Source organism: Hemibagrus wyckioides, linkage group LG04 (genome assembly GCF_019097595.1).
Source record: "Hemibagrus wyckioides isolate EC202008001 linkage group LG04, SWU_Hwy_1.0, whole genome shotgun sequence".
NCBI classification, from domain to species: domain Eukaryota; kingdom Metazoa; phylum Chordata; class Actinopteri; order Siluriformes; family Bagridae; genus Hemibagrus; species Hemibagrus wyckioides.
Genome location: NC_080713.1, coordinates 7,545,671 through 7,558,171, shown reverse-complemented (window position 1 = coordinate 7,558,171; position 12,501 = coordinate 7,545,671). Strand labels below are relative to the sequence as shown.

The 12,501-nt window shown below is 39.2% G+C and overlaps 1 protein-coding gene across 2 annotated transcripts; it reads right to left on the bottom strand.

Moving 5' to 3' along the window:
• Window positions 1–137: 137 nt before the first annotated feature.
• lg04h19orf47 (linkage group 04 C19orf47 homolog) lies at window positions 138–10,810 on the bottom strand. 2 transcript variants are annotated; one of them, XM_058387861.1, is made up of 8 exons: window positions 10,744–10,810; window positions 7,484–7,571; window positions 7,195–7,309; window positions 5,911–5,992; window positions 5,056–5,169; window positions 4,731–4,877; window positions 4,116–4,192; window positions 138–3,966 (listed from the first exon to the last, which is right to left on the bottom strand). In XM_058387861.1, the coding sequence occupies exons 1-8, from the start codon at window positions 10,760–10,762 to the stop codon at window positions 3,418–3,420; spliced, it is 1,191 nt and encodes a 396-aa protein (XP_058243844.1). In that variant the 5' UTR covers window positions 10,763–10,810; the 3' UTR covers window positions 138–3,417. The 2 variants fall into 2 exon arrangements, with proteins under 2 accessions (XP_058243844.1, XP_058243843.1); XM_058387860.1 differs by having other exon boundaries at window positions 140–3,969.
• Between the last annotated feature and the right edge of the window lie 1,691 nt (window positions 10,811–12,501).

The window sequence follows — 12,501 nt, the reverse complement described above, 5'->3', positions numbered from 1 at the left end:
GGCCTGGCTCAGTCTCCGCTCTAACTCATTTTCTGAATTATCATTTTATAATAATAATAATAATAATAATAATAATCATATATTGTTTGATCTCTTCAGTTATAAACATTTAGGGGAGAAAATGTGTTTTATTTTTTAAAGATATTATGTCAGAAATGAATGTTATTCCTTGTTGCATTGCATTTCACCTTCAGTGTGTTAAAACAGTGCCACACTGCAATCACTGCCCTCAATGACGTTTGTAATAAGATAAAATCCAGAAAGTATTATATTCAAGAAAGGTGTACATATAATGAAATACTCTATCTTATAGAGTGACTGTTGAACCTGTAATAATACAGTTTTTAATAAAAAGAGGCATTTATATGTGTTCTTAATATGGATGCTTTAATGAAATGAAAAGAAAGGCAGCAATGGTACTGAATAAATAGCAAGGGGCTAAGAATTAACTATATAAGGGATTACTTGGAAAAAATGTGGTTTATTTATGTGATATGTCATAATCTATACTGTTAGTTATTTCCGATTCGATGATCACAGTAGTGCCATCCCTGCAATATAAAGGAACATGCTCCAAAAAATTCAGTGTTGAATAAGTAGAATGTTTGATCATGCTCAGAAGGTTGTTTTTCAGTTCGTATGTTCGGCACAGTCATATACAGGGGGGACTCCCAATGAGACCTGAGCAACTGCAACCGAAACAAACAGCCTTCACATATTTCTTTTTTCTTTCTAGTGTTAACGCGAGCCAACTAAACAGAGATTATAATGATTACTAATAGGAAATATAATAATATAAAATTAGATCCTGTGCAATCCTTGTGTACTGTGAGTCCAAATGATAGATTATGCAGATTAAATTAAGACAAATTGTCTTGCTGTATGATGCAATTCCTCCCAATACGACTCAAGGCATTTCTCTGTAAAATGTTTCTGTAGACTTCGGAATTCATTCTGCTGCCATACCACCATGAGTTATATTACCAAAGAAGAATAGTGAGTCTGTTCCCGAAGCAGCCAAGTCCAAGCTATGACACTACTACCACACTTCTCAACCAGTGAGCTTGTTTTGGATCACGAGCAGATCCTTCCATTCTCTACAGTTTGGCCTTTCCATCATTTTGACAGAGATTCATCTTGGTTCCAGATTTTTTGTGGCTCATCTCGTTATTTCTTTGTGAAATCTGGCCTTCTGAATCTTACTGCTGATGAGTGATTTGCATCTAGTGGTATGGCTTCAATATTTCTGCTTTTCTGCTGGCTGACCTGTTTGATGTCTAGTTGTTAGTACACCAGTGATATCCTCCTTTTTATGGACATTCCCTGTTCTTGGTCATTTTGCCCTCAAAATTGCTTGCATGTCCAGCTCTCTGGTCTCCACGTTGGTTTATCCTTTTTTAACAACAAATGCAGTCTTCACAGGCAAACTTCAGAGCTATTAATCCGTTTAACAGGGTACACCAGTCCATTCCAATATTTTTGATCACTTGGAAAGAAAGAAAAAAATCAAAGCTGCCATGTTCCAGGTTGTTTACTACATCCAGATGTAAATATCAGGAAATAAATGCTGACATTCTGATCTATTGTATCATATTCATGGCTTGACTGCAAACCAAAGATCTTTAGTGAACAGCAAGAAAAAACAAACTGGCTTTGTCGTCCCAATACTTTTGGAGTGGGCATAAAATTGGATGCACACAATTGCAAAGAATGTCTTTGTATGCTGTATCATTACAAATTTCCTTCAGTGGAATGAAGAGAATCTATTCCAGCATGACAATGCTCCTCTGCACAAAGCAGGCTCCATGAGAACATAGTTTTCCAAAGCTGGAATGGAAGAACTTGAGTGTCCTGCACTAAGCCCCGTCCACAACCACAGTGAACACCTTTGGGGTTGAACTAGAAAGCTGGTTGCACCCCAGGCCTCCTCGCTTGGCCTTACTAATGCTCTTGTAGCTGAAAAGGCAAATCCTCAAGGAAAAGTCTTCCTAAGACAGTGGAGGATATTATAACCTAAATCTGTAATAGGATCTTTAAAGAGCAAGTTGGATTGTGATGGTCATATGTCCAAAAAAACCCATCTGGCCATAAAGTGTTAATTCTAGCCAGCTGTTATAGGTTTTTATAACATGGTGCTATTACATTCTTGATTTTCCAACATCTCTTCCAGTTTCAAGGTATATCAGAGGTCTATATTAATGACCTGATTTAAAATGTGATCTGGTGCCTGACAGCAGCTCAAAAAGTCCACAAGATGTATTTTAAAAATTCAACTACATTTAAAGTGAAAGACTCAAAGCAGAGAGCAAGACAGTGTGCTTTTTTTCTTCCCTGTTTATGGTCACTCAATTGCAAATACAACCATGTTACAAAATGAAATTTTTCCCCTTTTAAAATCTGTACAATGTAAGAAAGGTCTACTTTAAAAGGCATAACAAATTAAAATAAAGCAAAAATAATTATAGAAAAAAATCGGGTGACTCGGTGTCAAAGGCCAGGTTAAGAAATTTAATTACAAGATTGTGGTCAGCACCTGCTGGTGTAATACAAACCAACATGTTGCTTTTTTTTTTCATGGTGGCCTCAAACAGGGGTGAAAAACAACATCACTCTAGGGTCCATCGCCGTGTGTGTTGCCTAGCAACATTATCCTATTTCCCAGCAGGGGAAGATGACACTTTGCTCACTCATTACATCTAGGTAACACTTAACATGGCTCAACTCAGAAGAAGGAAAACTGAGAGCTTTAAAGTAACAGCTGAGGTCAGGGAGTGTTTTGACAGAGACTGGAGGTACGGTGTGCATGTCTTTACATCATATTACAAGTCCTTAACGGCTATGAAAAAGGTGGACAGTTCAATGGAGATGAGATGACATCGGTCTTGTTTTACAGTATTGCGAGTGATGCATGTTGATGTGAAATGGCTTAGTCAGTGATATTCAGCACAAAAAATATCCAGCAGCTTAAAAAACAAGGCCTTCCCAAGTACCTTATTTTGGAGAAATCATGTTTCCTTCTCAGAGCAATGCAATTTCTGTACACTCTATGAAACAAAACAAATTCATTTTGAACACATTGCTGCCCAATGTGTAAAGATGCATGTAAAAATCTCTTAAATACAACATTATAATATTGCAAAGTGTGTTTAGAGGATATAGTCACATACCTAACTGCCTTTCTGTACAAAACTACTGTAGAAACCCACCCCCAAAAAAAATCTGAAAGGACTTTCTCAAAGTGGGGGGATTTTAGAGGTATAGAAAGGTATGTGAAAGTAGTTAAAGAGTTTGCAGAATGTTAACGGTGCATGAGATCATTCCTATATGCACCAAGGGGACAACTACTCTTTAATCCTAAACCCTGAATGTGGGATACTTGGAGATCAGGAATCCAAAAGAAGGGAGTGTTTGTGCGCATTAGATCTTCTTGGCCCCGAGTCTTTTGAACACACTGACTGTGGTAGCGTCCATTTGAGCCCCGTGAGAGTCCCTGCCTGTTCCTGTGCTGCTGCTGACTTTAGGGCTGGCCAGAGCAAAGCTCGCCTTGCTCCTGCTGCTGGTCACCTGACTATCCTGAGTCTCTGTTGATTGGCTAGATCGTAAGCTGGAAGAGGATGCAGGGGCAGGGTTGGCTGTGGGAGCTTTACCCAACCTCCGGAGTATTCTCCGTTTGGGCGCCCCCTCCTGGCTGGACGAGGTGGAGGAGGGAACAGTGGAAGGAGTGCTCTCGGACACTGGGAGTTTAGATTTGTTGCCCAGGCGATACAGAGCGACTGGTTCAGCTTTTTGGGTGACAGGCTCTTTTTTGGTAGGCGCCAGGGGACGTTTAAGGACACCGGCATACTGAAGCACAGAGCCTTCGCCGTCGCTGTCTTCATCTTCGTTGGCAGTGGCCCCGTCTACAATATCCCTCTCTGCACTGTCATCCTCGTCCACTTTGCCCAGACGGCTAAACACTCCTGTTACCTGCTGCAGAAAGGACATAGAGACATTAGGAGAAAAAGAACAATAATAAGTGAGGCAGGGAGAGGCAAAGATCGAATTAAGACACGGCAAAAATGCAGTAAACCAACCCCAAATAGACAGGCAAATGGAATCTATAATTATATCTTCACCTTATTTGCTGTTGCTGTGTCTGTCTTAGATTCTGAGCCCAGTCTCTCAAACACAGAAGTACGTTTCAAACTCTTGGCTGTAACCAAAACAGACGATATTAGTTGAATTAATGCACTATCAAAACTTGTGCATGTATGTAAATTGTCACTATGTATGATTTCAATAATCACACATTTTAATAGCTGCATTACTTAACAGTATTTTTGCAGCTTAAAAAATTTGCGGTGGGAAAGTTTACAGAAAGTTTGTGCTGATAATGAAAAATGATCATGGTAATTTTTTTGCTTAATATCATATTAATCACTATGAATTTATTATTAATGAAGTTCATTCTTTTAAATCAGAAGGATTAAATCACATAGGTGAATTACATGAATAACGGGAAAAAAATAAGTCAGTATTTATTACGGTAAGCAACTTGTACATTCAAAATATATTAATGGGACGCTTGTGATTTATTGCATAATTTAAAAAAAGATTCACGCTGCTTGGCAACATCACAGTTAATTATAATTGGTGTTATAAATGGTGTTCATGATTAATACATGATTCATTTGGAAGCTGGTACGGCAACAAGATGTCGGTGTGTAAACACGGTGAAGCCAGTCGGTCACCTTTCTTAGCCTGCTGGGCCAGAATGCGTCGGCTACGGGCGGTGGTGCCCTTCGGCATGCTGATCTTGTACTTCCCTTCCATCTCTGAAGTCACTCGCCGCCGTTTCACCGGCAATCCGTTCGCATCTGCTGAAGGCTGACTGTCAACTTAAAAAGAGATGGGAAAGGGAATAAAAAATAAAGGTGTGAAAAACAGCAAGGTGTGAGCACTGAACAGATGCCTGCTCCTGAAACACGAATGTTTGCTGAGAAATAACATTTACAGTAGGATAACACCCAATGACATGGTGATGAGACGAGCTGCTACCAAAAGGAAAGTCTGTACCCGTTTTGGAGCTCTTGTTGGAGATGGTCACAGAGAGACGGTTGTCAGGGCGACGCGCAGGGGTGCTGGGTGGGGAGTCTCGACTCAAGGCATTGGCGATCATCCTGGTGGCGGCTGAAACAAACGAATAAAAAATAATGGTACTGAACTACAGTGCTGGACAGTTATGATGATATCAAGGGTCACAGTTTGTACATTTTGAGCCACACTTCCAAAAGAGCAGGTAAAAATAGCCAGCTTCTACTTTGAGCATAAAATACATCAAAATAAGGAAATCTGTCCCTGACTGAACTTAAAATCTGACCAGTGAACAAGATTTATTACTAGTCAGTTATTTTATTAAATACCTTTTCATAAAACATTTTATAACCTAAACGTTTTTTCTTTATTTATACATTCTAGTAGCCTGACGCACAAGAGGAAGTCAGCAACCACTGAACAATACATTTTCTATTGCCTCTATAAACAGTCTCCGCTCATATCAAATAACAATATTTACTGTGAAACAACTGACAATTGAATAATTTAAGCACTATCTCTGTGGGATCCGGTAGAAGTAGCATGTAATACTATCACCCGGTCAGTGTTTACAGCTGAAAATGGCTGAATGATTACTTTTTCATATCTGAGGTACTTCTATTTACACTAAATGGTTTTATATTTGCACATCGCTAAAGTAGAAAAGGAAAAAAAAAAAAAAGTATGACACCACTCACAGTGGCTTCCTTATGCTAACAATGGATAAATCTGTGTTGACGTATTCACACGGATAAGCTATGCTCATTTCCCTGTTATCTTATCAGTAACTGTATTTTATCAGGGAGGATGTACACATGAGTGGATGATTATACTCACGGGTATTGGCAGTGCGCCTCAGCTCAGCCTGAACGCTGGTCTGGCCAGAGGAAATGGCTTCAGTGGCCATTTTGCACATGTCCTGCAGCAAGCAAAACAGGGGAGAAAGGATAACCCTTATGCATTTAAACCGTTAAAATTTGGACATGTAACTGTAAAAAAATACTCTACATGCTTTAGCTTGGAAACAAACTACGTGAACCTGCCTTAAAAAAAATCAGTATTTACACTGATCAGGCATAACATTATGAGCAGAGACTGGTGAGGAGATAATCAGTGTTATTCACTTCATCATGGCACCTGTTAGTGGGTGGGATATATTAAGCAGAAAGTGAACGTTTTGTCCACAATGTTGATTTATTTGAAGCAAGTGTAAGGATTTGAGTGAGTTTGACAAGGGCCAAATTGTGATGGCTAGACGACGGGATCAGAGCATCTCCAAAACTGCAGAAGTCCTGTAAGTCCTCTAAGTAGCCAATGGAGGCCCCACCTCGCAACTTACAGGGCTTATAGGATCTACTGCTAACGTCTTGGTGCCAGATACCACAGCACACTTTCAGGGATCTAGTGTCCATGCCTCTATAGGTCAGGGCTGTTTAGGCAGCAAAACAACCAACACAATATTAGGCAGGTGGTCATTATGTTATGCCTGATTGTTGTATTTTATTCAGTCACATATTTTGGGGTATTTTTGGGGATATTTTCCCCCAATTTTGTAATTTTCCAATTACTTATTACAATTCACTCCCACTAGACATCTATCACATGCTTCCTCCAAGGTATTGAAGATTATGTCTTTTCAAACTGTTGCTCAATCTGAATTGCAGGGTAACGCTGGAGGAACGTGAAACCTGCCTTCTTCTGCAAAATAGAGTTCACAGACGATTGGCTATTGTCGTTATAATTGACAGGATGGAGGTAACATCATCCCTGCCAACCAGAGAGCATGGCCAGTTTTCCACAAACTCAATTAAATAACCACTCTTTACAACCGAGGTGAGCAGAAAAGCATCCTGCCTGGATAACTGCATGAATGAGCAGATGTACAAATGTTCCAATTTTAGTGGCCAGTGAGTGGACATAAATAGACAAAAAAAATAAAAATACAAAATATCATTGTACAACATGAATGTAAAAAAAAAATGTATGTTGTTATTGTGTTAAGAAATAAAGCCACCCCCAAACACCTGAACCTATTCTTTTTTCCGGTCATTGTGAGTTATCCATGCCAATATGTGGAGTCCACACTCTGTTCTAAGCATCATCCACAGAGGTCTTGCTCACCTGTCTGTACACATGCTTGGCGTGTTTGAGAATGGCAATGATGTCCCCGATGACTGTGATCCCCAAGTCCATCATGATGTCCTTACTGAGGTCCATCAGCATGGTTTTCTGAATTCTGCACAACACACACATGAATGTAAAAGGACATTTACAGAATATGACAGACGCATACATCTCTTTTATACAACTGAGCAGTTAAGGGCCTTGCTCAGAACAGAAAAACTAATATTCAATAAACAAAGAAGGTATCATTTTGTACAATATAACACTCAAGCATCTGAAGTTTTACCTGTTGTCTACAAATGACATTGCGTAGGTGGCAGCCATACCCGGAGGGATTCCTGCATCTTTGAAGAACTGGATCCACTCAGATGTGGCTGAGAACAAGAATCAGGAGAGTTTACGACCTGATCAAGACTGCATCACAAGTGATCATAATATAAAGGCCGACTTTTCTAACTATGCTGTTATTTAGGAGGCAGTGTTGAATGTAAGAGAGACGTTATTAGTCTAACACTGGAATACACTGTTAAGGCATTGTGTGAGTAGAAACTGATAAATTACAAGGAAGGATGTGAATGTCACTTTTTGAAGATTAGCACAGTGACACAAGACAAGAGAAAAGCCTCAAGTCAATACAGAAGAGGAGGAATGTCTAGCAATTCAAGGCATAGATAAAATGTGTTATCATAACCAGTTGATAAAACCAAATCGTTTACACTGACGATGAACATTTATCACTTTGTCACCAGTCTTGCGGTGTGTACTGGTGCATTATTCGTTATGATATATGGTAGTGACGTGACCATGGGGCACAAATAGTAGGCTGCCATGATGCTGCAGCCCAAACCATCACTGATCCACCACTGGGCCTCACTCTGGGAACACAAGAGTCCGGGTGGTAAGCTTCTTTGGGGCATCTTTATAGCGTAACTCTCCCAGATGTGGGAAAGACAGTGAACAATACATAGTTCATGTTGTCCACAGTCCACAAGATTTCAGTTATTGCACCATAGACACCAACGTTTGGCACTGACATGACTGACCCAAGGTTTGGCTATAGCAGCCTATCCATGAATACTGACCCTGTCCAGCTCCCAATTAACAGTTTTGGTGAAAAAAGGAGAGTCGAGGTATGCACTTAATTCTGCAGACAGCTGGGCAGCTGTGCTTTCATGAGTTTTTTTGGAATACAATTCTGTTAGTACATGAAGGTGTCTTTTAGTCCCTTAATCATGACACATCCCTTTCAGTCACATCCCTTCTTCTTGTGCTGAGTTACTCCTGTAAGGTGCAGACATTACTCTGGATACTGTGGCTCTAGATACACCGCATAGACTTGCTGTCTTGGTCACAGATGCGCCAGCAAGCAGTGTACCAACAATTTGTCCTCTTTTGAACTCTTATAGCTCCCCCATTATGTTGTGTAGATTTTAAGATCTTATGTACAGCTGTTCTATCGTTCTGCTGACTCAATTTTCACATTATGCCCTTAACTATGGAACGTGAAATCAGAAAATTGACCACCAGGCCATAGATGTGTGTGTAAGAGAGAATGGACAACACTGTACATGCCAAGCAGCACATCAATGATGCACGCACGTGCTTGGTGAGTGAAAGACACTAAACAACTGATGTTATAGACTCATATTACAGTTCAACAAAGGGACTGGGAATTTGTATAACGTAGTAGTAAAATATAGCAGCAATTTAATAGTTTAATAAAGACAGTTAAGCTGTAATGTTCTTGAGATTTAATACAGTTCAGATAAAAAGGCAGACACAGATTTTAAGTTTGTGCTTATATTCCTAATAAATTCCTTAATTGTGATTTAAATTGATTATTGCTATTATAACAAGAAAATAATAATTGTTTGGCCCTAGAGAAGCCAGTCCAAAGAGTAAGATCATTTAATTGTTCCTCACACATTTATTTCACGTTATTATTATAATAACAGTAAGATTACAGGGTGAAGAGGTGAAGAACGTACAGGAGTTTAAGTACTTGGGGTCAACAGTCCAGAGTAATGGAGAGTGTGGGAAAGAGGTAAAGATGCAGGCAGGTTGGAATGGGTGGAGAAAGGTGTCGGGAGTTCTGTGTGATAGAAAAATTTCAGCGAGAATCAAGGGGAAGGTGTACAGGACAGTGGTGAGACCGGCCATGCTGTATGGTTTAGAGGCAGTGTCACTGAGGAAGAGACAGGAGTCAGAGCTGGAGGTGGCAGAGCTGAAGATGTTGAGGTTCTCTTTGGGAGTGACACGGTTGGACAGGATTAGGAACAAGGGACAGCTCATGTTGGACGTTTGGGGGACAAAAGAGAGGCCAGGTTAAGATGGTTTGGACATGTACAGAGGAGGGAGAGTGAGTATATTGGTAGGAGAATGTTGAACATGGAGCTGCCAGGCAGGAGGCAAAGAGGAAGGCTAAAGAGGAGGATATAAAGCTAGTGGGTGTAAGTGTTGAGGATGCAGAAGATAGGGATAGGTGGAGAGAGATGATTCGCTGTGGCGACCCTTGAAGGGAAAAGCCGAAAGAAGAAGAAGAAGATTATTAAAAATAACGACGTTTATTTTGGCCGTCCTCATTTAAAAGACACAGTTAAGTAGAATAATCGATTATTTCTTAATTAATATACATACATACACATATATACCCCCCCCCAAGCCTAGTGATAAAGTCCAAAGAGTTAAGCGTGCAACCATTTAACAAGTACTTTATTTAGATATGAAACTAGGTTTTCTAGTGGATGTATAAAACCTGCACGTAGGTTATGGTGACTTGAGCCATAGAGAAGAGCACAGCTGATGTTCAGGAGCAGCTGAGAGTTATTTATAAACCACTGATCATGAACACACCGAACTGCAATGTTAACCTTAGTTTTACATCAAACAGTCAGCTATTACAACACTTTATAGCATATATCGATAACATTAATAGTAACGTGGATAGATTTTCTGGGAATAAAGCTGCAGAGTCAGACACACACTATCCAGTGCCCTTATATAGAGAGTGAGGTGCAATTGAGAAATCAGCTTCAGTCAAATTTCATTCTATGATATGGAAAAACAGACAGAACCGAGACAAAGCGTTATTACTGTTAATAACACTGTTATAGCCGTGTTATTAAACTAGAATATTACGACAAAACTGCACGTGCCCGGTTAGCTGAAAAGGCCCGAATTAGCCGGGCTCGTTATACTAGTGAGATAAAAGAAAAAGAGAGGCAATTAAAACTTAACTAGTCATAACTAGTCTAGTGTAACCAAGCTTGCACAGTTCATCATTCGGTTAATTGTAATAACTTCGTTATAAACTTAAAAACATTGCCTGTTTGTTTAAATGTAAATATATATAGGTGCTACTCAGCCTGTTAGCCTGCTAGCTTGGCTTATATTAGCATGCCTATGAGATGAACACATTGCCACAAACATACTAAATTCCCTGTGATAGCGACCGACCGATCCCAAATAATAATCTTATCCCAATCTGAACCAAAATCAACAAATTTAACCATAATCCAACGCAACAAAGATGTCTTTTTGTCTCACCTGTTGTCACAGACGCCATTTTGCTAGGGGGGAAAAAAAACCGTGGTGACGCCACATCCGGCCGACTTTTCGGAACAAATCGGAAATCCGAACCTTTCCGAGTTTTCCACGTCATCAAGCCGTGAATCCTCGAAGCGTTCCTGTGCCATCACTTGATCCGCACTTATTCATTACACTTAAATTAGCACATAAAGTTTACGTTTTGTTCCATTATGGTTTATCATGGGTAAAATATATATATGTAAAATATATGTATATATAAAATGCTGACACTGAATTTAAGATGGATGATCCAATTCCTGCATATTTTTTTTGTTTTGTTTTTATGTTTGTTAGTTTTGCTTCTTTTACGCATTACTACAATTTGTAAGAAATTGGCATTTTTCACTGATTTGTTTTGGTGTGCTTTTTTAACATATTTTTACACCACTAGAGTGCAGTAAATTCTAAATAATTCAAAATCGCATCTTCTATAGCAGTGATCACCAGCCCTAGTTCTGGAGAGCTTTCCTCATCCAAATTTCCTGCACCAGATAACCATCTGTATGAATACCTAGACCATTCATTCATTCATTTATCACCATGGTGGATCTGGAGCATATGCCAGGATGTGATCCGGAGCCTATCCCAGAATCACTGGGTGTGAGGCAGGAATACACCCTGAATAAGAGGCCAGTCAATCACAGGGCACCGTTCACACACATTTACACACTCATTTACATCTATAGGCAATTTATAGTAGCTGATCATGAGCTTATTGTGCATAAGATCTGATTTTAGATCAAGAGTTCAGTTTCACAATGTTTTCAATTCTGATTTAACAATTCATTAACCAGTAGAAAACATTCCGAGCATTTCAAGGGGAGATAATAATCTCCCAATGATTAATAATTAATCATATTAATATACAATAATAAAATATGGACATGATTACTAATAAACCATGTGAGAACTTAATATTTATTGGCATCATATTTTGTATATATTTGCATTGGCATAAATATTTGGAATATTTGGCATTAAAATTTGGATTTAATTTATAGTCTATAAAATCTGCAAAAAAATTAAAGTGAGACAATCATGTAAAATATTGACCATTTGAAAATTCTATTACTCAAATGTTAAATGTCCATTAGCAATAAGTAAAATTATAATCTTATATGAAATATATAAGACTGGCATTATCATGAATGCATTGCAAATATTATTTAAGGTAAAACATGGGACAATTTTATATAACCCCCAAACCCCACTTCCACCAAAAACAACAACAAAAACAACAACAACAACAATTATCAGGTAATCTCTATATCCATTTTTTTTCAGTGTGCAGGATCAAATCTAGATCAAATCTTACACCAATCAGGGATAACATTATGAGCACTGATTATCTCCTTATCATGGCACCTGTTAGTGGGTGGGATATATTAGGCAGCAAGTGTGGCCCGAGTAGCAAGTGTGGACCAAGGCTGGCCTGTGTGATCTGATCCAACAGACGAGGAACTGTTGCTCAAATTGCTGAAGAAGTTAATGCTGGTTCTGATAGAAAGGTGCACAGTGCATGATGAGTCAGGGCTGTTTTGGCAGCAAAAGGGGGACCTACACAATATTAGGTAGGTGGTCATAATGTTATGCCTGGTCAGTGTATTTTTGCCTATAGTTGCCTATGTTCCAAGCAGGCATGTGCCATTTGTAGGGTCAGGGGTTTCAGGAACCCAATCTAGGCTTTCCAAGCACATCCATTTGATCACATCTTAT

Coding starts and splice junctions, on each gene's coding strand:
- lg04h19orf47 (XM_058387860.1), bottom strand. Junction 7,310..7,483: donor ATGTCATTTGTAGACAACAG/GTAAAACTTCAG, acceptor TGTGTTGTGCAG/AATTCAGAAAACCATGCTGA. Junction 5,170..5,910: donor GAGGCGCACTGCCAATACCC/GTGAGTATAATC, acceptor CGTTTGTTTCAG/CCGCCACCAGGATGATCGCC.